Below are 26,132 nucleotides of genomic sequence, written 5' to 3'. Positions count from 1 at the left end.
AAAGAGAGAGAAAGAGTCCACTGACTATCTCTTTTAGAAGTCATCACGTAATGAAAAGTCCTAAGCAACTTTTTTGGATAAAATATCTAATGCAGTGTCTCTAAGGCCTCCATGGGACACAGGATTTTGGAGGATGGGAAGCAAGGATACATTGTAATTTAAACTTTTAATTATTTACTGAGAATTTAATCATATCAACTGAGCACAAAAACGGGGTAATTCATTGTGGCTCTAAATTAGGGATCAGCGGCCGGGCGCGGTGGCTCAAGCCTGTAATCCCAGCACTTTGGGAGGCCGAGACGGGCGGATCACAAGGTCAGGAGATCGAGACCACAGTGAAACCCCGTCTCTACTAAAAATACAAAAAATTAGCCGGGCGCGGTGGCGGGCGCCTGTAGTCCCAGCTACTCAGGAGGCTGAGGCAGGAGAATGGCGTGAACCCAGGAGGCGGAGCTTGCAGTGAGCCGAGATCACGCCACTGCACTCCAGCCTGGGCAACAGCGTGAGACTCCGTCTCAAAAAAAAAAAAAAAATAAATAAATAAATAAATAAATAAATTAGGGATCAGCATACTTTCTAGAAAGGGCCAGATAGCACATATTTTAGTCTTTGTGCTCTGTCTCAACTACTCAGCTATGTGCCAAAGCAGCCAAAGTCAACTTGTAACTGTGACTGTGTTCCAACACACCTTTATGTGCATTTTACAGCCAAGTTCCTTAAAAAACAAAAACAAAAACAAAAACTTTATGTGCAAAAATAGGTAGCAAACTGCTCTGTACCATTGGACATGGACTTGGTCTATGAGCTATGACTAATCCAAAAATTGTGATTTTTCATCTTTTAAGTGAACAAGAATGCATAGTCATCAAAAAGTAGGCAATCCAGTAATCTAGAAATATTGTTTTTTACACCGTAGTTTTTTTTATTGTTGTTGAGACAGAGTTTCACCCTTGTTGCCCCGGATGGAGTGCAATGGTGCTATCTCAGCTCACTGCAACCTCTGCCTCCCAGGTTCAAGCAATTCTCCCACCTCAGCCTCATGAGTAGCTGAGATTGTAGGCACCCACCACCACACCAAGCTAATTTTTATATTTTTGGTAGAGACGGGTTTTCGCCATATTGGCCAGGCTGGTCTTGATCTCCTGACCTCAGGTGATCTGCCCACCTCGGCCTCCCAAAGTGCTGGGATTACAGGCGTGAGCCACCAGGCCCAGCCAGTAGTTCGAAATAGTCTGCTATCATTTTAGTAACCTGCAGCTACATTTAAAAACTTTTTCTCAAGGTGACATTCACATGACAAAATTAACCATTTTAAATTAAGTGAACAAGTCAGTACATTTACAATGTTGTCCAACCACCACCTCTGTCTCATTCTAAAACATTTCTATCACCTCTAAACCCCATACCCATTAAGCAGCTGCTACCCATTTCCTCTCCCCTCACCCCCTACTCCTTCCATGGACAACCACCAATCTGCATTCTATCTCTATGGATTTCTCTGTTCTGGATATTTCATATATATAGAATCATACAATATGTGACCTTTTGTGTCTGGCTGCTTAGCATAATGGGCTTGTTTGTTTTTGAGATAGAGTCTCACTCTTACCGAGGCTGGAGTGCAGTGGCACAATCTCGGCTCACTGCAACCTCCGCCTCCCAGGTTCAAGTGATTCTCTTTCCTCAGCCTCCTGAGTAGCTGGGATTACAGGCTCCTGCCACCACACCTGGCTCATTTTTGTATTTTTACTAGAGATGGGGTTTCACCATGTTGCCCAGGTTGGCCTCAAACTCCTGACCTCAAGTGATCCACCTGCCTTCGGCCTCCCAAAGTGCTGGGATTATAGGTGTGAGTCACTGAGCCTGGCCACTTAGCATAATGTTTTTAAGGTACGTTTCTGTTGTAACATGCATCAGTACTTTGTTCCTTTTTATGGCTGACTAGTATTCCATTGTATGTATATACCACAGTTTGTTTATGCATTCATCATTGAGGATATAGCAACATTTTGAATGGTGTGGGATACCATTTGGAATAAGAGCAGTAAATTGCTACTCAGGAGGCTGATGTGGGAGGATTGCTTGAGCCTGGGAGGCAGAGGTTGCAGTGAGCCAAGATCTCGCCACTGCACTCCAGCCTGGGCAACAGAGTGAGACCTCGTCTTGAAACAAGCAAACAAAAAGCAGTAAATTAACTCTTTGCTTCAAAAGGAGACTAAGTTTTCCATAGTGACAAGAGCCAGCATTTTGTAGACCATACTTTGGCAGCCTGTTGAAATCACAGTTTTAGAGGTAGGAAAAAATGTAGATATTTTTAGTTCACTTCTCTTATGAGAGACAATGAGAAAAGGGAAAATGAAATAAATCGATTTGCCTAAGGTTAAGCTGCAAATCAGTGGTTGAGCTGAGCCTTGTCCTCAGTCCCTTCTCCCAGTTAACATTTTTGGCCATACTCTGTTTTGTTTTGTTTGGATTTATTTATTTATTTATTTATTTATTCATTCATTCTTTGAGACAGAATCTCGCTCTGTTGCCCAGGCTGGAGTGCAGTGGTACTGATGCAATTTCAGCCCACTGCAGCCTCCACCTCCTGGGTTCAAATGATTCTCCTACCTCAGCTTCCCGAGTAGCTGAGATCACAGGCGTGCACCACCAAGCCCAGCTAATTTTTTTTTTTTGAGACGGAGTCTCGCTCTGTCACCCAGGCTGGAGTGCAGTGGTGCGATCTCAGCTCACTGCAAGCTCCCCCTCCTGGGTTCACGCCATTCTTCCACCTCAGGCTCCCGAGTAGCTGGGACTACAGGCGCCCACGACCATACCTGGCTAATTTTTTTTTTTTTTTTTTTTTTTGTATTTTTAGTAGAGACGGGGTTTCACCGTGTTGGTCAGGCTGGTCTTGAACTGACCTCAAGTGATCTGCCTGCCTCGGCCTCTGAAGGGGCTAAGACTATGAGTGTGAGGCACCGTACCTGGCCCTACTTTTTTAAATTTTTATTTATTTATTTATTGTTTTTAAAGACAGTCTCATTGTGTTGCTCAGGCTGGTCTCAAACTCCTGGGCTCAAGGGAGGAGTATATTTGAGTTTAGAAACTCACTCTTTGTTGGGTATTACGTATATTTTCTAGTATATTTGAGTTTAGAAGCTCACTTTTTGTTAGGTATTACGTTTAAGAATGGTTTAACATGTTTCTTTGATAGGACTTCATTGTAAACATTAAGTTCATTCTGGGGAAATTAAGGTTCATTAAAATGTTTCTTTTAAACATGGGAGATCCTATTCTCTTTGTCATCAGTGAAACAGTTTGTCTGTTTTGTTGGGTTTTGTTACTATTTTTGTGACTTATTTTTCTTCTTTAGGGAAGAAAAGTCATCAAAAAGAGGATTCCCTTTCTTGGAGTAACAGTGCTTATTTATCCTTGGATGATGATGCTTTCACGGCTTCATTTCATAAGGATGGAATGCTGAGCTTAAAGCAACTACTGTCTTTTCTCAGCATCACAGACTTTCAGTTACCTGATGAAGACTTTGGACCTCTTAAGCTTGAAAAACTGAAGTCTTGCTCAGAAAAACCAGTGGAGCCTTTTGAATCAAACATGTTTGGAGAGAGACATCTTAAAGAGGGAAATTGTATTTTTCCAGAGGAACTGAGTCCTAAACGCATGGATACAGACATGGAGGACTTAGAAGAGGACCTTATTGTTTTACCAGGAAAATCACATCCCAAAAGGCCAAACCCACAAAGCCAGCATACAAAGACAGGCCTTTCTTCATCCATATTACTTTATACTCCTTTAAATACAGTTGCGCTTGATGATAATGACAGGCCTGCTGCAGACATGTGTTCACCTCTTTTCCCCATCTTAGGTACTACTCCAGCCTTTGGCCCTCAAGGCTCCTATGAAAAAGCTTCCACAGAGGTCGCTGGACAAACTTGCCGCACACCCCAACTTGCTCATTTGAAAGACTCAGTCTGTCTTGCCAGTGATAGTAAACAATTCGACCGTTCAAGCAGTCCAGCGAAACCACATACCACCCTGCAGGTGTCAGGCAGGCAAGGACAACCTACCTGTGACTGTGACTCTGCCCTGCCAGGAACACCTCCACCCATTGAGTCATTCACTTTTAAAGTAAATCAGCTCTGTGGAAACACATGCCAGGAGTTGCATAAACATTCCATCGAACAGGTACAATCCATTTCCTTTGTGAAATTTTCTCTGAAGGAATGAAATGCCTTAGTGAATGTAAACAGCATGACTTGCTTATGCACTGGGCCTTCCACATTTAAGAACAGTTTGACATGTTTCTTTGATATAACTTCATTGTAAACATTAAGTTCATTCTGGGGAAATTAAGGTTCATTAAAATGTTTCTTTTAAATTTGGGAGGTCCTATTCTCTTTGTCATCAGTGAAACAGTTTGCATTTGGAGCTTTGCTGCTGTTATAAGAGGAAATAAGGACAATATGAAGTAGACATTTTGATGAGTGGGTAATGCAAGCGGACATTATACACGAAGTGTAGACTAATGATATGACTTTTGTTTTCACAGACTGAAACAGCAGAGCTTCCTGCTTCTGATAGCGTAAACCCAGGCAACCTACAATTGGTTTCAAAGTTAAAGGTCCGAAGAATATTCTCTTCCAGTGTCTTGTGTCTTACATATGAAAACTTTAATGAATTGTTGGTCATATAGCTTCTTGTTCTTTAATACTATTAAAGATATTGGTAAACAGATTCAGAAAAACAGATTTGGATTGTTTTTCCCAATATTTACCTCTGTTTATGTTTTGAGCTCTCCTTTTGAAGTTTCTATGCCAACTTGTTGACAAGAATAACTTAGGCTAAGTAGCTGAACTTCATATCTAAATCTAAGTTAGGGAACTGGGCACAGGAGCCCACCTCTGTAATCTCAGCACTTTGGGAGGCTGAGGCAGGTGGATCACTTGAGGTCAGATGTTTGAGGCCAGCCTGGCCAACATGATGAAACCCCATCTCTACTAAAAATACAAAATTAGCCAGGCGTGGTGGGCGCCTATAATCCCAGCTACTATGGAGGCTGAGGGAAGAGAATACTTGAACCAGGAGGCAGACGTTGCAGTGAGCCAAGATCTCACCACTGCACTCCAGCCTGGGTGAGTGAGACTCCATCTCAAAAATAAAATAAAATAAATATAACTCAGGCATTTTGACAGAGAGTGAAATGAGAGTTATTCATGCCTCTCCTACTCAAATGGTGTAATGTTTCTAGAAGAATCATTTATGGTGATTTATAAGAAAATGGGGAGCAGTTCTAGTGGTTAATCTTTTCTATGCAGTGCGGTAACTGAAAATGTTGCATTACTAAATGTCCTAGGGGCAGGGGTGAAGATGGTGCAGATGCTCTCCCAGAGAACCACTGGTGTGAAGGAAAGCACTTCAAATCCACATAAAGTTTTTCCCAGATCACTGGCTTTGTCACCTTGGACAAATTGTGTAACCTCTGAGCCCCAGATTACTGTTCTATAAAGGATATGTGGTAATAACCTATGCTCTGTTTTGGAATTTATTCTTGAGTCAATTTTAATAACTTATTTTATTTTTATTTTATTTTTTGAGACAGTCTGTTGCCCAGGCTGGAGTGTAGTGGGGCAATTTCCAATCTCCACTCACTACAACCTCAGCCTCACAGGTTCAAGTGATTCTCGTGCCTCAGCCTCTATAGTAGCTGGGATTACAAGCGTGCGCCAACATGCCCTGCTGGTTTTTGTATTTTTAGTACAGATGGGGTTTTGCCACATTGGCCAGGCTGGTCTTGAACTCCTGACCTCAGGGGATCCGCCTGCCTTGGCCTCCAAAAGTGTTGGGATCACAGGCGTGAGCCACCATGCCCAGTGTCCTAATAACTTAGTCTCTTAAAAAATCAACCATTTCATTCATATTTTCAAATTTGTGGGTAAAAAGTTACTTCTTATAGATTATTAAAATCTCTGTATATGCAGTTAAGCCTCTCTTCCCCATTCTCCCATTTCTAAAATTATTGTTTTTCTACATTAGACTCAAGATGTGGCCATTACGTGGGTCTTCCAAACAAACTAGTTTGTGGTTGTATTAGTTATTAATTGGGTTGTGTTTTTTTGTTGTTGTTGTTTGTTTTGTTTTCTAGTTCATTCTATTTTTATAATAAATAACTGTAAATAATTCCTTTCTACTGTTTTTTTACTGTTCTTATTTTGTTCTTGTACTGACTTCCTGAGCTGCATGCTTACTTGATTTTAATCTTTCTTGTTTTCTTATAAATGCCTTTGTGATTATGATTTTTATTGGACATTTCCAAATTTTCTTGGAAATACTGCTTTGGCCATGCTCTGTGGTTTGGATACATAGTGTTCCCATGGTCATAATAGTAGATAGTATAATGTATGTTGTTTCAATGTTATTCCCTCCGAGGAATAACATTGAAACCTGTCTTTTCAACCCATGAGTGGTTCATCAGGATGTTTAATTTTCTTTTTTTTTTTTTTTTTTTTTTTTTTTTTTGAGACAGAGTCTCGCTCTGTCGCCCAGGCTGGAGTGCAGTGGCCGGATCTCAGCTCACTGCAAGCTCCGCCTCCCGGGTTTACGCCATTCTCCTGCCTCAGCCTCCCAAGTAGCTGGGACTACAGGCGCCCGCCACCTTGCCCGGCTAGTTTTTTGTATTTTTAGTAGAGACGGGGTTTCACCATGTTAGCCAGGATGGTCTCGATCTCCTGACCTTGTGATCCGCCCGTCTCGGCCTCCCAAAGTGCTGGGATTACAGGCTTGAGCCACCGCGCCCGGCCAGGATGTTTAATTTTCAAATGGATAAGTTCTATGGAATATCTTTTTGTGGTTAAATCTGAATTTATTCCATCTGGACTATACATTTTTAAATCTTTCATGGGCTGGGCACGGTAGCTCACACCTGTAACCCTAGCACTTTGGGAGGCTGAGGTGGGTGGATCACTTGAGGTCAGGAGTTCGAGACTAACCTGGCCAACATGGTGAAACCTTGTCTCTACTAAAAATACAAAAATTAACTGGGTGTGGTGGCAGGCACCTGTAATCCTAGCTACTCGGAAGGCTGAGGCAGGAGAATCGCTTGAATCCAGGAGGCAAAGGTTGCAGTGAGCCGAGATTGCACCACTGCACTCCAGCCTGGGTGATAAAGTGAGACTCAGTCCCCCCAAAAAAATTAAAATTAATAAATAAAATAAGAAATAAAATCTTTCATGATGTAAGTTTGATAGGCAATTTTTTAGGTACATAAGAACCACAAAGCTCTTTCTTTTCACCTGCATAAAACTTAAATTTTACATACCTACTGTTTCATTGAATTATAATTCATCACTTTGCATACTTATGCTTTGCATAAAACAGCCCTCCAGTGCCACTTTAACAGAACTGTTGTTGCCATTGTATCAGAATCCTTCAGGTTCCTGTTCCGTAGATGTGAGTGCCATGTTTTGGGAAAGAGCCGGTTGTAAAGAGCCATGTATCATAACTGCTTGCGAGGACGTAGTTTCTCTTTGGAAAGCCCTGGATGCTTGGCAGTGGGAAAAACTTTATACTTGGCACTTCACAGAGGTAAGTGAGAATCCCGAGCTGAAAAAGATCTTTGTAGCCATTTGCCTGATAATGTAGATAGGCAGCTTACCAAAATCGGGAGCTATGACCATGCAAGGCAGAACAGAGATGAGATTTTTTTCCCCAACATTTCATTATGAAAAGTTTCAAACATCCAGAAAAGTTGTATAGTGAGCACCCATATACCCACCATTCTAGACTCTACCATTAACATCCTGCTTTATTTGCTTTATCATAAATTTTCGTTTGTTTGTTTGAGTCAGGATCTCACTCTGTCACGCAGGCTAGAGTGCAGTGGCATGATCATGGCTCACTGCAGCCTCAACCTCCCTAGGCTTGGTAATCCTCTCACCTCAGCCTCCCAGGTAGCTGGGACTATAGGCAGGCACCACCATGTCTGGCTAATTTTTTATTGTTTTTTTTTTCTTCTTCTTATTTTTGTTGAGACAGAGTCTTGCTCTGTCACCCAGGCTGGAGTGCAGTGGCACGATCTCTGCCGCCCAGGTTCAAGGGATTCTTGTGCCTCAGCCTCCTGAGTAGCTGGGATTACAGGCATCCACCACCATGCCTGGCTAATTTTTTTGTATTTTTAGTGGAGATAGGGTTTCATCATGTTGCCCAGGCTGTTCTTGAACTCCTGACCTAAGGCAATCCGCCCGCCTCAGCCTCCCAAAATGCTGGGATTACAGGTGTGAGCCATCGCATCCGGCCTATAGTTTTTATGCAGATGTGGTTTTGCCATGTTGCCTGGGCTGGTCTTGAACTCCTGGGCTTAAACAGTCGGCCTGCCTCAGCCTCCTAGAGTGCTGGGGATTACAGGTGTGAACCACCATGCCGAGCCAATCCCAGTTTTATCTAGAGATGGGTTTTTTGTTGTTGTTGTTGTTGTTTTTCCGGAGACAGAGTCATACTTTGTCGCCCAGGCTGGAGTGCAGTGGGGCAGTCTTGGCTCACTGCAATCTCCGTTTCCCAGGTTCAAGCAATTCTCCTGCCTCAGCCTCCCAAGTAGCTGGGACTATAGGCGCACGCCACCATGTCCAGCTAATTTTTGTATTTTCAGTAGAGACGGGGTTTTACCATGTTGGCCAGGATGGTCTCGAACTCCTGACTTCAAGTGATCCACCGGCCTCGGCTTCCCAGATTGCTGGGATTACAGGTGTGAGGCACCGCACCCAGCCTAGAGATGGGTTTTTACACTAGACCTGTTGGAGGAGCTTAGAATTTTATGTCTATTCTGACTTTGACACTTGCTGATATTTATACTCCTTGCCCTTCACTAAGGCATTATTTTGCTGCTTTTCTACGTGTATTTCCTTCTAGTCTTTTCCCACTATCATATACATCTTATATGCTTGCATTTCTTAGTGTGCTTAAAATTTTTAGATCTGTCTTTTCTCACCATACATATAAACATTTTTCTGGCCAGGCGATGTGGCTCACACCTATAATCCCAGCACTTTGAGAGGCTGAGGTGAGTGGATCACCTGAGGTCAAGAGTTCAAGACCACCCTGACCAACATGGTGAAACCCCGTCTCTACTAAAAATAAAAAAAATTAACCAGGTGTGGTGGTGCATGCCTGTAATCCCAGCTACTTGGGAGGCTGAGGCAGGAGAATTGCTTGAACCCAGGAGGTGGAGGTTGCAATGAACTGAGATCATGCCATTACACTCAAGGCTGGGCAACAAGAGTGAAACCCCGTCTCAAAAAGAAAAAAAAAAATTCCTTGTTTCTGTAGAGTCTTCATACTTGTATAAACCTCATTCTTGCTCTCCAAATATATACAACATCTAACACTGTGCTTTGCACAGAGGTGCCCAATAAATATTTGTTCAGTGAACATAGATATACTTTTAAATGGCTACATAAATATTCTTTTCATTCACATGCCAGAATATACCCCATTATTCCTCTATTGTTAGAATTATACATTGCGTTACATAAATGCTCAGTAAGCACTATTATGCATATAGTTTATTTAGATTTACAGCTAATAAAAAGAGTGTTTTCTGAGCCTTCAAATGATGAAAATTATTCTTGTACAGTGAGAATACAAAAGAATGTGATAAATTTTGGAAAATCTGGATTAAACGAAAGTGAAACAAACCAAGTATAATTTTTGGCTGCTTTGTTTTATTTAGGTTCCAGTATTACAGATAGTTCCAGTGCCTGATGTGTATAATCTTGTGTGTGTAGCTTTGGGAAATTTGGAAATCAGAGAGATCAGGTATGTAATTCCCAACGGGTGATTTGTTTTTCCTTCATCTTTGTTTCTGTCTGCTGGTTTTGAGTGCAGGTAATAACCTAGACTTGAGTCTTGAAAGAATCTGAAAGATCTGAAGAGAGAGAGATTTGTTTAAAAAAAAAAAATCAATAGAATGACATCACTGACTGAAGTTTCTATTTAAAATGTGAACCTAGGCTGGGCGTGGTGGCTCACGCCTATAATCCCAGCACTTTGGGAGGCCAAGGTGTATGGATCAACTGAGGTCAGGAGTTTGAGACCAGCCTGGCCAACGTGGTAAATCACTTGAACCCAGGAAACAGGTTGCAGTGAGCTAAGATCGTGCCACTGCACTCCGCCTGGATGACAGAGTGAGACTTTGTCTCAAAAAAAAAAAAAAAAAAGGCTGGGGACGGTGGCTCACGCCTGTAATCCTAGCACTTTGGGAGGCCGAGGCAGGTGGATCGTTAGGTCAGGAGTTCAAGACCAGCCTGACCAACATGGTAAAACCCCATCTCTACTAAAAATACAGAAAAATTAGCCAGGCATGGTGGCTTGCGCCTGTAATCCCAGCTACTCAGGAGGCTGAAGCAGGAGAATCGCTTGAACCTGGGAGGCAGAGTTGCAGTGAACTGAGATTGCACCACTGTACTCCAGCCTGGGCGACAGAGCAAGACGCCTTCTCAAAAAAAAAGAGTGAACCTAGTCCTTTAATATTAAAAGATTACTCCTGACATCACCCTATTTTTCCTTATATTTGGCTTAGGGCATTGCTTTGTTCCTCTGATGATGAAAGTGAAAAGCAAGTACTACTGAAGTCTGGAAATATAAAAGCTGTGCTTGGCCTGACAAAGAGGAGGCTAGTTAGTAGCAGTGGGACCCTTTCTGATCAACAAGTAGAAGTCATGACATTTGCAGAAGATGGAGGGTAAGAAAAGCATTGATTGATTTTTAACTATTAGATGAAGAATAATTTTCTCACAGGTTTCAGAGAAAGTTGGGTCACTAGGATCTTGTTTTTCTGTGCTGTGGGTATAATATAAGCATGTATGGCATCAAGACTAGGTTATGACATAGAAGCAGATTAGTGAGGTGGAAGCCAGACATGTCAGGGATGAAGTCAAAGAAGGGGAGAGGCTCAGCAAATGTAGTTTGTTCTTCAGTCTTCTTTGAAATCTCTGTGTGTCCCTCAAATGTTAGAAATACCTCTGCTGCGCACAGTGGCTCATGCCCATAATCCCAGCCCTTTGGGAGGCCAAGGCAGAAGTTTGAGCCCAGGAGTTCAAGACCAGATGGGGCCACATAGCAGGGCCCCATCTTTACAAAAAAATTTAAAAATTAGCTGGGTGTGGCAGAGCATGTCTGTGGTCCCAGCTACTAGGGAGTCTGAGGTGGGAGGATCACTTGAGCTTAGGAGTTCAAGGGTGCAATAAACTGTGATCACGCCACCACAGTCCACCTTGGGCAGCAGACCGAGACCTAATCTTAAACACACACATACACACACACACACACACACACACACACACACACACACACAAATATTTTTTAAAATATATAGCAATACCTTAAGGCCCTAGACCCTTTCCTCATTCCACACACTTGGAGTCCATTGCTTCACTGACCATCTTGGTGCTGACTAGTTGCAAACATACATTTCTACCTCTGAGCTCTTTCTTGAGCTCTAGACCTGTAGGTTTATTTATTAGACATATTGGGAACACCTCGAATTCAAAATGTTGCAAACTGAACTTAACAGCCTCTTCTCTATCATATACTCATTATACTTTATTTTTATTTTTATTTTTCAGTTACACTTCATTGTTATTATCCATCTGTCTTTTCTAAAAGTGGAGGGCAGGGAACTTTGGCTTATTTATTCATGATCTGTTGCAAGAGATGATAATTGTTTGCTTAAATTAGGATTATGTTAGTGGAGATGGGAAGAAGCAGATAGATTTCTGAGAGATGAGAAGATAAAATTACTGGGACTTGGTGATTGACTAGATTGAGAGGAAGGAGAGAATATCAACATGGTAGAGTTGGTCACTTGAGTGGTGACCAAGCCCGAAATGTGGATATTTTCCTTGTCTCCTTCCTCCCAGTCTAGGTGGTCACTTGAGTGGTGACCAACCCTGAAACTTGGGCATTATTAGATGGTGGTGCAATTTATTGAGATAGGAATGCAGAAAGAAACGAAAGGTTTAAAGAGAAACTTAACAAGTTTAATTTTGAATATAATGAATTTGAGGTGCTTGCAGCATATCTAAGTAGATAGTATGGAAGTAATATATGTTCATTGTAGAAAGTTTAGTATACACATTTTCTGGGTTAGATTTTTTTTTTCCTGGTATTTGGTTAGTTTATATTATGCACAGTTCAACAATGTGGAGAAGGGCTACCTAGAAACTGCTTTAGTGCAAAGTACTGACTTTTCATACTATTTTAATTGCAGAGGCAAAGAAAACCAATTTTTGATGCCCCCTGAGGAGACTATATTAACTTTTGCCGAGGTCCAAGGGATGCAAGAAGCTCTCCTTGGTACTACTGTTATGAACAACATTGTTATTTGGTAAGTTTTCCCTCTAGGTCCTCAGTTCCGTCATCTGTAGTATGAGGATTCACCTCTCATTTTACAGGGGTGTTGTGAAGATTAAATAAGAGAGTATGTGTAAACACGATTGTGATTTTTTGTTGCTCTTGTTGTTTTTGTTGTGTTTTGAGACAGAGTCTCCTCCTGTTGCCCAGGCAGAGTGCAGTGGTGTGATCTCGGCTCACTGCAACCTCCGCCTCCTGGGTTCAAGCGATTCTCCTGCCTCAGCCTCCCGAGTAGCTGGGATTATAGGCATGTGCCACCACACCCAGCTAATTTTTGTATTTTTTAGTAGAGATAGGGTTTTATCATGTTGGCGAGATTAGTCTTGAACTCCTGGCCTCAAGTTATCTGCCTGCCTCAGTCTCCCAAAATGCAGGGATTACAGGAGTGAGCCACCATGCCTGGCTAATTTTTGTATTTTTTAGTAGAGATGGGATTTCGCCATGTTGGCTAGGTTGGTCTTGAACTCCCGGCCTCAAGTGAACTGCCCGCCTTGGCCTTGCAAATTGCTGGGATTACAGGCGTGAGCCACTGTGTCTGGCCTGATTGTGGTTTTTTTGTCAGATACTATATACTTGTCTTACCAACAACATCATATTAATTGAGATATACCAAAAAAGGTCAGTCTGAGTAGACTATTTAAAAATAAATGGAATTCTATTTTCAAAGATGTACACTTCTTTCTGCTTTTGGTTAGTGGTTGAGTAGCTTCTGTCAGACCAACTCTCTACCTTCGAATAACTATACACTCTGGACAAAATACAAAAAACAACTTTCTAAAAGCACCAGAAAGCAAAAAAAAGAGGAAACATACTGGAGGGGTTTCTCCCTTTAGGTGAAGGGAATGACACTAGGCAATGTTCCTATTATGGCTTTAAGCTAGGAGGCAAGGCCCACTCTGCTCACTGGGTGACTGGAAGCCTAATAGAAGATCTGTCCCACTGGCTTAGAGAACTAAAGGACAGACAGAGTTCAGGGTGATCACAGCTGCTAGAAAGGGAGGGGAAAAGTCCTAAAAAGGAGAGAGCAAAGAAAAAAAAAAAAAAAGAACCCTAACTTCTAGCTATAATGTTTACCTAAATATCTGGTTGACCCTTTAAACTGGATGTGCATAGGTCAGAGTCAAAGCAGCTCAGGTGAGACTGAAAGAACTGAACTTCACTTTCGGCATTTGGAGTTCAAGTTCAGCCAAGTTAACTGTTTACTAGGACAGACAAACTTACAACCAAAAAAATCAGGGCCGGGCGCAGTGGCTTATGCCTATAATCCCAGCACTTTGAGAGGCCAAGGCAGGCAGATCACCTGAGGCCAAGTGTTCGAGACCAGCCTGGCCAACAAGGGAAAACCCCATCTCTACTAAAAATACAAAAATTAGCCAGGCGTGGTGGTACACACCTGTAATCCCAGCTACTCAGGAGGCTGAGGCAGGAGAATGGCTTGAACCCAGGAGGCGGAGGTTGCAGTGAGTCAAGATTGCGCCACTGCCCTCCAGCCTGGGTGACAGAGCAAGAGTCTGTCTCAAAAAACATAAATAATTTTTTAAAGATCAATAGAACTGTATTTAAAAAGTACTTACCATATTATCTGGCACATAGGAGGTATTCAGTAAATGTTAAAATTTCTTTTCTAAAAATATTTTTAAAAACAAAAAACATCAGTGTTTTTCAGAGGAACCTAACAGAATACAAAGTTTTTGCAACATATTAATATCACTGGAACTAGGATACAGTCCAAAGTTACTCAGTATACAAAGAAAAGTGTGGCGTCTAAAGATACCCTGTCTCTACTAAAGATACAAAAATTAGCCAGGCGTGGTGGTGTGAGGCTCAGGCAGGAGAATCGCTGGAACCTGGGAGGCAGAGGTTGCAGTGAGCTGAGATCGTGCCACTGCACTCTAGCCTGAGTGACAGAGTGAGACTCTGTCTCAAAAAAAGAAAAGAAAAAAGTGTGATCACACAGGAACCAAATTAACAAATTTGTAATAGGGAAACCATCACAGGAGTCCCCAGCCATCTCTTTTCTGACTACAGGGAGAACCATACCCAGCCACAGGCACTTGCAAGTTTAATTTGTATTAGGAGAATAGATCGATTTTGTTTCTTTTCTCAGAAGCCTTGTCTATTAACTGTTTCCTTGGGGCCAGAATGGGTCTTGGTAAGAGGAAGTTACGATATTAGTGTGACCACTACACTAGCTTTTCTGTACCATCCAACCCTAACCATTTTTTGTTTTTCTTTTTTAAATACTGTGGTGACTTACAACCCTAACCTTCTAGAAATAAACTAGAAAAGCATGGCCCCTGAGAGAAACAATGTGCCCTTCCCACCAGAAAGCCTCTGAAATTTGACTGTGTTCTGATCTGTCAGAAGACCCTGTTTTCAGATGTCCTGATGTCTAGGGCGGCACTTGGCCACTTGGAGCACATTCACCAGGGTTTCTACCCAGAGGTGTTATTTGAGGACGGTGCTCTTTCAGGAGTTGTCTTTTCTATTCTTTCTGTTATTCCCATAGTCCACACCTTCATTACGTGTCTCCTGAACTGTTAAAATGATCTAGTAGTTTGTCTCCTTGCCATTAATCAATATTCAAACTTCGTTTTTTTTTTTATTTTTTATTTTTTTAGAGACTGTGTCTTACTCTGTCACCCAAACTAGAGTGCAGTGGCATGACCATAGCTCACGGCAAGCTCAAATGCCTGGGCTCAAACGCAGGTCATTTTTTATTCTACTACTTTGTGAATACTCTTTCTTCCAACCCTACCCTTATCCCTCAAAAGAAAACCTTTACGGGGACCATGTTTGCTTTCCTTCAGCTTTTATTTCCCCTGTGCTCTAGTACAAAAATGTTCTCTCCAGCTCTGCCATCCTTCTTTCCTCCTTTTTTTCTTCCCATCCCTCAGTTCTACAATTTTTCTATCGGTATCCTTTGGCATTTTGTATATAAGAGGTCACAAAGGAATTTGAGGTTGGGGAGGGATTTCTTTCTGAAACAGTCTCACTGAGTACCCAAGCTGGAGTGTATACACATGACCATAGCTCACTGAAACCTCAAAATTCTGGTTTCAAGGAATCCTCCCACCTCAGCCTCCTGAGTAGCTGGGACTACAGGTGCACACCATCATGTCCTGCTAATTTTTAATTTTTTGTAGAGATGAGAACTTGGTATGTTACTCAGGCCGGTCTTGAACTCCTGGGCTCAAGCAGTCCTCCCACTTCAGCCTCCCAAAGTGCTGAGACCACAGATATACACCACCATGCCTGGCTAATTTTTCTTTTCCTTTATAGAGACAGGGTCTTGCTATTTTTCCCAGGCTGGTCTTGAACTTTTGGACGTAAGCAACCCTCCCACCTTGGCCTTCTAGAGTACTGGGAAGTTTGGGAGGGATTTCTATGCTTGGCTTCTAAGTTCCCCTTAGGGGATATTTTCAGCCCTACAGTTATCTTGAGTTCTGTTGTACCATCCCAGCCTTCACTGATGTTTCCTTCTCCGAATTCATATTGCCTTGGTTGTTTTTTCGTTTTTGTTTTTTTGAGACAGGGTCTCAGTCTGTTGCCCATGCTGGAGTATGGTGGCATGATTATGGCTCACTGTCAGACTCAAGCAGTTCTCCTAACTCAGCCTCCTGAGTAGCAGGACTACAGACTTGTGCCACCATGCCTGGCTAATTTAAAAAAAAAAAAAATTTTTTTTACTTTTTTTTGTAGAGACAGGGTCTCCCCATGTTGCCTAGGCTGGTCGAGAACTCCTCAATGCAAGTGATCCTCCCACCTCAGCCTCCCAAAGTGCTGAGATTATAGACATAAGCTGCAGCGGCTGGCCTGCCTTGATTTTTAATTTAGTATTTGCTGCTTTGTGTTGTTTATCCTCTCTGGTTTTTGAAGATAGGTACCGTTTCTCATATCTGTTCTTGGCACCTGCCTTAGCTTTATGTTTAGGGTAGTTACTCAAAGATGTATTAATCATATTGTCTGTCAAAAGCTACTACTTACCTTTTGGGCTCTGTATAATTTTATACTTACATGTAATATTTGTTCTTATTTAACTCCTGATTTGTTAGATGTCTAAAGTGATTCATGTTATACTGAGGCGTCAGGTGGGTTTTTTTGGAAACTATGCTGAAGGTCTAAATATTTCTTAAGTTTAATGTTTACAGTGAAGTCATACCAAATAAACGTGTTAAAACATTCTTAAATGCTGAGGGGCCAGTGTGTAAGGAAGTCTTCCTGTCCATATTCACTGAGACATTTCATTTAATATCTTTCAAACATTCAGTAGATATCTGGGTCTCTACTTACGTCCCATTCTCTGTGAGAGATGCAGAGATGAATCAGATATGAATTCTGGTCCCAGGGCCCCTATAATCTAGTAGGTAAATAAGATGCCTTTACAATCAAATCCTACAATTTCACTACAGTTCTTTTTACAATTCACACAAGGTCAAAGTGATAGATTTGGACAAAGTGATTTGGGATTTGAGGAAGGAACAATTACTAAATACAGACCATGTATGAAACTCTGTAGGACACCCATCTGGTGTCCCTGATAGGAGGAAAACCTTGCATATGCACATAAAAATTTAATTTTCCTTCTTCAGTTTTTTATACACAGTACTTGGCCCATAGAATTCTGTATTTGTTGAGTGAATACATGATACAGTATTGCCAGTAGTATATTACATACCAAATGAGGTATATGGACAGAATTAAAGGAGAGGAGATGACTGTGGACTGCTGCAGTCTCAAGTGAGTTCATGCAGCTTGGAGGGGGTGGGATATAACTAGGCCCTAAGAAATGGATAGGAATTCATCAGTAACAGGGATGGGAACTGTTCTGTAATGGGCAGCAGGGAGTTGGGGGAGCAGGGGTCATTGGAAGGCATAGCTTCAGCAAAGTCTAGAGTCAAGGGAATGCATAGTATGTTCTTCAGGCAGAAAGATTTTAGGAAATGGAGCAATGAGTGATAATGTAATATGGCACTACTGGATTCATGAGAGGTATAAATATCATTAAAATGAACCTGGGGGCTGGGCGCAGTGGCTCACGCCTGTAATTCCAGCACTTTGGGAGGCCAAGGCGGGTGGATCATCTGACGTCAAGAGTTCGAGACCAGCCTGGCCAACATGGTGTACCCCGTCTTGACTAAAAATACAAAAATTAGCTTGGCGTGGTGGTGCGTACCTGTAATCCCTGCTACTCAGGAGGCTGAGGCAGGAGAATTGCCTGAACCCAGGAGGCGGAGGTTGCAGTGAGCTGAGGCTGTGCCATTGCACTCCAGCCTAGGTAACAAGAACAAAACTCCATCTCAAACAAACAAACAAACAAAAAAAACCACTTGGACTTTATACTGTGGCTAATGGGAGCCAACTGAAAGTTTTTCATCAACAGAGTAACATGAACTGGGTGCAGTCCCTTAAACCTGTAATCCCAGCACTTTGGGAGGCTGAGGTGGGAGGATTGCTTGAGCTCAGGAGTTTGAGACCGGCCTGGGCAATATAGTGAAACCCTGTCTCTACAAAAAATTAAAAAATTATTCAGGCATGGTGGCATGCACCCGTAGTCCCAACTACTTGGGGCAGTGAGGTGGAAGGATTGCTTGAGCCTGGGAGGTTGAGGCTACGGTGAGTCATGATCATACCACCACACTCCAGCCTGGGCAGTGGAGCAAGACCCTAAGCTCCAAAAACAAAAAAGTAGAGTATCATGACAAAGCAGTTATCAATGTCACAAATCCTTAATAAAGCTGGGGAGCAGGTCAGGTGCAATGGCTCATGCCTGTAATCCAAGCACTTTGGGAGGCTGAGGCAGGCGGACCACCTACAGTCAGGAGTTCAAGACCAGCCTGGCCAACCTGGTGAAGCCCTGCCTTTACTAAAAATACAGAAATTAGCCGGGCATGGTGGTGGGTGCCTGTAATCCCAGCTACTTGGAAGGCTGAGGTAGAAGAATTGCTGGAACACAGGAGGTGAAGATTGCAGTGAGCCAAGATGGCGCTACTGTACTCAGCCTGGGTGACAGAGTGAGACTCCATCTCAAAAAAAAAAAAAAAGAAAAAGAAAAAAAACCGCTGGGGAGTGATTCCAACAAACTTTATCTTTTTTCTTCTTTATATGCACCCCTCTCTCTTGATTCCACCTCAGTCCTTCCTTCTATCCATTATTTTGGTCTAGCTGTAGTATAAATACATGTAATAGAGATATAATTATAAGTCTTTTTTAGGTGTAGTCTCTTGCCCTACCAAATTTGGTTTCCTGGCCATTGTCTTCCATGGAAAATTTAGACATAACAAGACGTGTCACAAAATCATGATACTGCTATACCATGTGCCTGATTTCAATACCAGGTTGAATGAGATGGTGAAACTTTCCTCATGGAATTTGGAGAGATTCATCCCTAGGGGCATAGTAGATGTAATCTATCAAATTAAACTATTAGCAGAATTAACCCACAGTTCTACTTTTACCCAAATCTATGACTGAACAAAACTAAGGAGCCCTTAGTTTTTTCCTTGGTCACCTCCTAAAGCATGCTATGATTAGTAAGAAAATATTTTCTGAAAACTGGTTTGTTGGAAGAATATGATCAGCTTATTTATTTTTGTTATCTAAGGAATTTAAAAACTGGTCAACTCTTGAAAAAGATGCACATTGATGATTCTTACCAAGCTTCAGTCTGTCACAAAGCCTATTCTGAAATGGTAAGTAATGACTGGTGGGACCACTTTGTGTTTACTTTGCGTGTTACTGTTGGTCTTATTAAGTGAGAGCGGTACGTCATAAGTAGTAATGAACAAGCCTTCCCTGTGGCATCTTTTTTCAAAATTGGATAACAATGTTTGTCCGTTCTTGAAATTTAGGATGAAAATAAGTGTTGGTACAGTGATTGCTTAGTAAATTTTCTGGCTATAGGACCTGAGGGCAAGTATTTATTTCTAGCTATGGATTTGAACTGAGAACTATTATGCCTGTTATCAGACTTGACTCCCAACCACATCACCGTGATTAAGTAGCCTTAGGAAGGATGATTAAATGATCCCAGAAATACTTTTTTTTTTTTTTTTTTTTTTTTGAGACGGAGTCTCGCTCTGTCGCCCAGGCTGGAGTGCAGTGGCGCAATCTCGGCTCACTGCAAGCTCCGCCTCCCGGGTTCACGCCATTCTCCTGCCTCAGCCTCCCGAGTAGCTGGGACTACAGGTGCCCGCCCCTGCGCCCGGCTAATTTTTTCTATTTTTAGTAGAGACGGGGTTTCACCATGGTCTCGATCTCCTGACCTTGTGATCCGCCCACCTCGGCCTCCCAAAGTGCTGGGATTACAGGCACTTTTTTTTTTTTTTTTTTTTTTGAGACGGAGTTTCGCTCTTGTTGCCCAGGCTGGAGTGCAATGGCACGATCTCAGCTCACTGCAACCTCCGCCTTCCAGGTTCAATCAATTGTCCCGCCTCAGCCTTCCAAGTAGCTGGGATTACAGATGCCCGCCACTACGCCTGGCTAATTTTTGTATTTTTAGTAGAGATGGGGTTTCACCATGCTGGCCAGTCTGGTCTCGAACTCCTGACCTCAGGTAATCTGCCCACCTCAGCCTCCCAAAGTACTGGGATTACGGTGTGAGCCACAGTGCCTGGCCAGTGTGCTTTACTCTTAGGCTTTAGTCTTCTCATACAGAAGCAAATACAGTTACTCAGCTGTTGTACAAATAGTCTTGGCTAGTGGGTACAAACATACAGTTAGAAATAAATAAGCTCCAAGATTCAGTAGCAGAGTAGGATGACTGTAGTTAGCAACAATGTATGATATATTTCAAAGTAGCTAGAAGGAAGGATTTGAAATGTTCCCAACACATAGAAATGATAGATTCTCGAGGTGATGGGTATCCCAGATACCCTGTCTTGATCATTATATACTCTGTGCACATAACAAATACATGTACCCCATAAATATATAAAATATTTTGTATTAATAAAAAAAAAAAAACATTTTGGGAGGCCAAGGTGGGTGGATCACCTGAGGTCAAGAGTTTGAGACCAGCCTGGCCAATATGGTGAAAGCCCATTTCTACTAAAAATACAAAAATTAGCTGGGCGTGGTGGTGCACACCTGTAATCCCAGCTGCGTGGGAGGCTGAGGCAGGATAATCGCTTGAACCCGGGAGGCAGAGGTTGCAGTGAGCCGAGATTGCACCATTGCACACCAGCCTGGGCGACAGAGCAAGACTCCGTCTCAAAAAAAAAAGAAAAAAAAAAAATCTTAGCCTGGGCAACATGGCAAAACCCCATCACTATAAAAAATACAAAAATCGACACCATCCTGGCTAACCCAGTGAAACCCCGTCTCTACTAAAAAAATACAAAAAACTAGCTGGGCGAGGTGGCGGCGCCTGTAGTCCCAGCTACTCGGGAGGCTGAGGCAGGAGAATGGCGTAAACCCGGGAGGCGGAGCTTGCAGTGAGCTGAGATCCGGCCACTGCACTCCAGCCTGGGCGACAGAGCCAGACTCCGTCTCCAAAAAAAAAAAAAAAGAATACAAAAATTAGCCAGGCATGGTGGTGTGCAACTGTAGTCCCAGCTACTCAGGAGGCTGAGTTCAGGGCATCCCTGGAGCCCCGGAGGTCGAGGCTGTGGTGAGCCATGATCACACCACTGCACTCCAGCCTGGGCAACAAAGTGAGATCCTATCTCAAAAAAAAAAAAAAAAAAAAGTCTTGGCCTGGAGCAGTGGCTCACGCCTGTAATCCCAGCACTTTGGGAGGCCAATGTGGGCGCATCATGTGAGGTCAGGAGTTGGAGACCAGCCTGGCCAACATGGTGAAACCCCATCTCTACTAAAACTACAATTAGCCAGATGTGGTATCATGCACCTGTAATCCCAGCTACTCAGGAGGCTGAGGCAGGGAGAATTGCTTGAACCCAGGAGGCAGAGGTTACAGTGAGCCAAGATCACACCACTGTACTCCAGCCTGGGCAATACAGTGAGACTCTGTCTCAAAAAAAAGTCTTGACTCACAGTCTGGTTAACAATGGGAAAGTAGTTGTCTAGGAGTAATGAATAACTACTTGAGTATTCACCATTGAAGCTGTGAGCAGACAATAGCAGCAGGCTCAGCATTTGTGTAGAGACTGACTTGCCTGGTGATTATGGTGAAAGGATCAGCATCCAGAGGCTCTGAACACAAAGACTGCATCTTTCCCTAGCCTAGTAGGATCTGTGGAATTGAACTTAAAAGTTGTGTGATCTTATGTAATCCATTACATAATCTTGAGCCTAACCTTTCTCCTCCTTTAAATGAGATACTTGTGGCCAGGTGTGGTGGCACATGCCTGTAATACCAGCTTCTCCAGAGGCTGAAGTGAGAGGATCACTGGAGCCCAGGAGTTCAAGCCTGCAGTGAGCCATGATGGCACCACTGTACTCCAGCCTGGGCGATAGAGTGAGACCCTGTCTCAAAGATAATAGGCCAGGGGCAGTGGCTAATGCCTATAATCCCAACACTTTGGGAACCCAAGGCGGGTGGATCACCTGAGGTTGGGAGTTCAAGACCAGCTTGGCCAACTTGGTGAAACCCCGTCTCTACTAAAAATACAAAATTTACCTGAGTGTGGTGGTGTGCGCCTGTAGTCCCAGCTACTAGGGAAGCTAAGGCAGGAGAATTGCTTGAACCCAGGAGGTGGAGGTTGCAGTGAGCCAAGATTGCGCCACTGCACTCTAGCCTGGGCGACAAGAGCAAAACTCTATCTCAAAAAAAAAATAATAATAATTAACTAGGCCAGGCATGGTGGCTCACGCCTGTAATCCCAGCACTTTGGGAGGCTGAGGCAGGTGGATCACCTGAGGTCAGGAGTTCGAGACCAGCCTGACCAACATGGTGAAACCTTGTCTCTACTAAAAAATACAAAAATTAGCCAGGCATGGTGGCGGGTGCTTATAATCCCAACTACTCAGGAGGCTGAGGCAGGAGAATCACTTGAACGTGGGAGGTGGAGGTTGCAGTGAGCCGAGATCGTGCCATTGCACTCCAGCCTGGGTGACAGGGCAAGACTGTGTCTCAAAACAAACAAACAAAAAAACAACAACAACAATAGATATATAGATAGATGACAGGGCAAGACTGTGTCTCAAAACAAACAAAACAACAACAACAACAATAGATATATAGATAGAGAGAGAGAAAGAGAGAGAGAGAGAGAGAGAGATAGATAGATTGCACTCCAGCCTGGGTGACAGGGCAAGACTGTGTCTCAAAACAAACAAACAAAAAACCAACAACAATAGATAGATAGATAGATAGATAGATAAATAGATAGATAGATAGATAGATAGGGCAAGACTGTGTCTCAAAACAAACAAACAAAAAACCAACAACAACAATAGATAGATAGATAGATAGACAGACAGACAGTTGAATTCATCAGACAGACTGACTGACAGTTGAATTCATCTCTAGAATTCAACCTCCACCTCCCAGGTTCAAGCAATTCTGTGCTTCAGCCTCCTGAGTAGCTGGGATTACAAGTGTCTGCCACCACACCCAGCTAAGTTTTTTGTATTTTTAGTAGAGACAAGGTTTCACCAAGCTGGCCAGGCTGTTCTTGAACACCTGATCCACCTGCCTCAGCCTCCCAAAGTGCTGGGATTACAGGTGTAAGCCACCACGCCTGGCCTAGAATTTGCTTATTAAACATTTAAATAATGTTAAACCTTTTATATTACAACATTAATACCCACTTGATATTAAAACATTTCACATAGACATGTGTAAGATAGTAAGTAAAAGTTCCCCATAAAGCCAGTCTTCAGAAATAATATTTTATGCTGGGCTCGGTGGCTCACACTTGTAATCCCAGCACTTTGGTAGGCCGAGGCAGGCATATCACGAGGTCAGGAGTTTGAGACCATCTTGGCCAATATGGTGAAACTCCGTCTCTACTAAAAATACAAAAATTAGCTGGGCATGGTGGTGCGTGCCTGTAGTCCCAGTTACTTGGGAGGCTGAGGCAGGAGAATTGCTTGAACCCAGGAGGCGGAGGTTGCAGTGAAACGACATCGTGCCACTGTACTCCAGCCTGGCGAAAGAGCAAGTCTCCGTCTCAAAAAAAAAAAAAAAAAATTTTATTATTCATTTCACTGTTTAGTGCAGGGATTGATAAACTTTTTCCATATATTACCAGATAGCAAATATTTTCAGCTGTGCTGGCCTTACAATCTCTGTTATAAATACTCAGCTCTGCCATTGTGGCCCCAAATCAGCCATAGACTGTATGCAAATGGCCGGATGTAGCTGTTTTCTAATAAAACTTTATGGAGACTGAAACTTGAACTTCATACATTAATTTTCACATGTCAGAAAATGTTATTCTTCTGATGTTTTTCAGCCATTTCAAAATTTGAAAAACATTCCTAGTTTATTGGCCATGGAAAAATAAGCACTGGGGCCAGGCATGGTGGCTCACAGCTGTAATTCCAGTGCTTTGGGAGGCAAAGGAGGGAGGATTGCTTGAGGGCAGGAATTTGAGGCTGCAGTGAGCTGATTATGACACTGCACTCCAGCCTAGGTGACAGTGAGACCCTGTCCCCCCCAAAAAAACTGTTGGGCTAGGTTTACCCAGTGGGCCATAGTTTGTCAGCCTCTTCTTAACTGTATAGCATTTAACATTTTTAAATCCTCAGTTTTTTTCCCTTTCAGAGATAGGTTCTCATTCTGTCATTCAGGCTGTAGATCAGTGGCTAACTTTTAATTTAATTTTTTTAGACGATGAGGTCTTCAGCTATGTTTCCCAGGCTGGTCTCAAGCTATCCTACTGCCTTGGCCTCCTGAGTCACCTCAGTTGTTTTCTAAATATAAAAGTATTCTATTTTCATTAATTAATTCAGTCATTCGGCTGGATGCCATGGCTCACGCCTGTAATCCCAACACTTTGGGAGGCCAAGGCATTCGGATCACGCGGTCAGAAGATCGAGACCATCCTGGCCAACATGGTGAAACCCTGTCTCTACTAAAAATACAAAAATGAGCCAGGTGTGGTGGCGCATCCCTGTAATCCCAGCTACTGGGGAGGCTGAGGCAGGAGAATCACTTGAACCCTGGAGGTGGAGGTTGCAGTGAGCTGAGATCTTGCCATAGAATTCCAGCCTGGGCAACAAGAGCAAAACTCCATCTCAAAAAAAAAAAAAAAAATCTGTAAATATATGTGTGTGTGTATATATATGTGTGTGTGTGTATATATATGTGTGTATCTATATATATACACACACACACACACACACACAGTAATATTATTATTAGAACCTATAATTTTAAAGCCAGGAGAGATCTTTAACACATTTTCCCACAGAAACAGCCACAGGTGATGGTATCTTTTTTTGGTCACCCTTACCCTTAATAGAGAGTAATAGTGGGCCGGGCGCGGTGGCTCAAGCCTGTAATCCCAGCACTTTGGGAGGCCGAGACGGGCGGATCATGAGGTCAGGAGATCGAGACCATCCTGGCTAACACGGTGAAACCCCGTCTCTACTAAAAAAAAATACAAAAAACTAGCCGGGCGAGGTGGCAGGCGCCTGTAGTCCCAGCTACTCGGGAGGCTGAGGCAGGAGAATGGCGTAAACCCGGGAGACGGAGCTTGCAGTGAGCTGAGATCCGGCCACGGCACTCCAGCCTGGGCGACAGAGCAAGACTCCGTCTCAAAAAAAAAAAAAAAAGAGAGTAATAGTGTCAGGGTTTTAAATAGGCTATTGTGGGCTCGTCTGAGAAACCAGCCACCACATACAAGATTGTTTTTATGGGAAAACATGTTCTGAATGTTCAAAAACCAATTTACAAATGAATATTTCTAATTTGGGCACTCCCTGCACATGTATGTCCTCATCCTTTCTTTGCCAGTATTTCCCCAAATGATGAATGGCATGAAATGTAGTACTATCTAAGGGGAAGGAAATTGATGAATCAGATTCATGCCTGGCAGGACTGGCTAAAACAAACACTGGGAACCAGAAGCAGGAGAAGCTAAAGCTAGAAGTTAGCTGAGCGCAGTGGCTGACGTCTGTAATCCCAACACTGAGGCTGAGTTGGGAGGATCCCTTGAGGCCAGGCGTTCAACAACAGCCTGGGCAACACAGCAAGGCCCTGTCTCTAATTTAAAAAAGCAGCAGCAGCAGCAGCAGCCAGAAGTCCAGTCCAGTAATAATCTCAACAGTTCCCAGATGGCGGGGAAGAAAATGAAGCCAGTGGTTAAATCCTGGATACTTTAGAGCCTATTGATCATTGCTTTAATTGTTTGGTTTTTGTCTCTGCCAGATCTTTCTTTTTCCTGACATACTCTTGACAGTCTATTTGGATATTTATTTTTCTCCTAAATTAGGGGCTTCTGTTTATTGTCCTGAGTCATCCCTGTGCCAAAGAGAGTGAGTCGTTGCAAAGCCCTGTGTTTCAGCTGATTGTGATTAACCCTAAGACGACTCTCAGTGTGGGTGTGATGCTGTACTGTCTTCCTCCAGGGCAGGCTGGCAGGCAAGTGTGCATAACTGCTACTCCGTGGGTGGGACATTCTGAAAGGCACTGTGCAAACACAAAATCTAGATATTTTTGTGTCACTTGGAAGAATGGAAAACATGAAATACTACAGATCATGATAGGAATATTCAGAAGTAGGATGAAGGTTAATGGACTTGAGTCAAACACCAGATTCCCTGCATCCTGATCTCTACTAGTATGGGGTTATATCGGTTTTTAATAGTGTTTATTCAAGCCC

The 26,132-nt window shown here is 42.9% G+C and overlaps 1 protein-coding gene across 2 annotated transcripts in view; it reads left to right on the top strand.

Annotated features, from left to right (window-relative positions):
* Positions 1–26,132, top strand: part of LOC105485023 (partner and localizer of BRCA2) — a 38,384-nt gene that overhangs the window by 7,595 nt on the left and 4,657 nt on the right. Inside the window, exons 5-12 of one of the 2 annotated variants that reach the window (XM_011747180.2) lie at positions 3,356–4,182; positions 4,547–4,618; positions 7,417–7,578; positions 9,719–9,804; positions 10,568–10,729; positions 12,257–12,373; positions 19,004–19,091; positions 25,743–25,891. In XM_011747180.2, coding sequence (XP_011745482.2) covers positions 3,356–4,182; positions 4,547–4,618; positions 7,417–7,578; positions 9,719–9,804; positions 10,568–10,729; positions 12,257–12,373; positions 19,004–19,091; positions 25,743–25,891 — 1,663 coding nt within the window. The remainder of the gene's footprint in view (positions 1–3,355; positions 4,183–4,546; positions 4,619–7,416; positions 7,579–9,718; positions 9,805–10,567; positions 10,730–12,256; positions 12,374–19,003; positions 19,092–25,742; positions 25,892–26,132) is intronic. The other variant, XM_011747181.2, reaches the window with a different exon arrangement.

Source organism: Macaca nemestrina, chromosome 18 (genome assembly GCF_043159975.1).
Source record: "Macaca nemestrina isolate mMacNem1 chromosome 18, mMacNem.hap1, whole genome shotgun sequence".
In the NCBI taxonomy this organism is placed as follows: Eukaryota; Metazoa; Chordata; class Mammalia; order Primates; family Cercopithecidae; genus Macaca; species Macaca nemestrina.
This window is presented reverse-complemented; position numbering and strand designations above follow the sequence as displayed.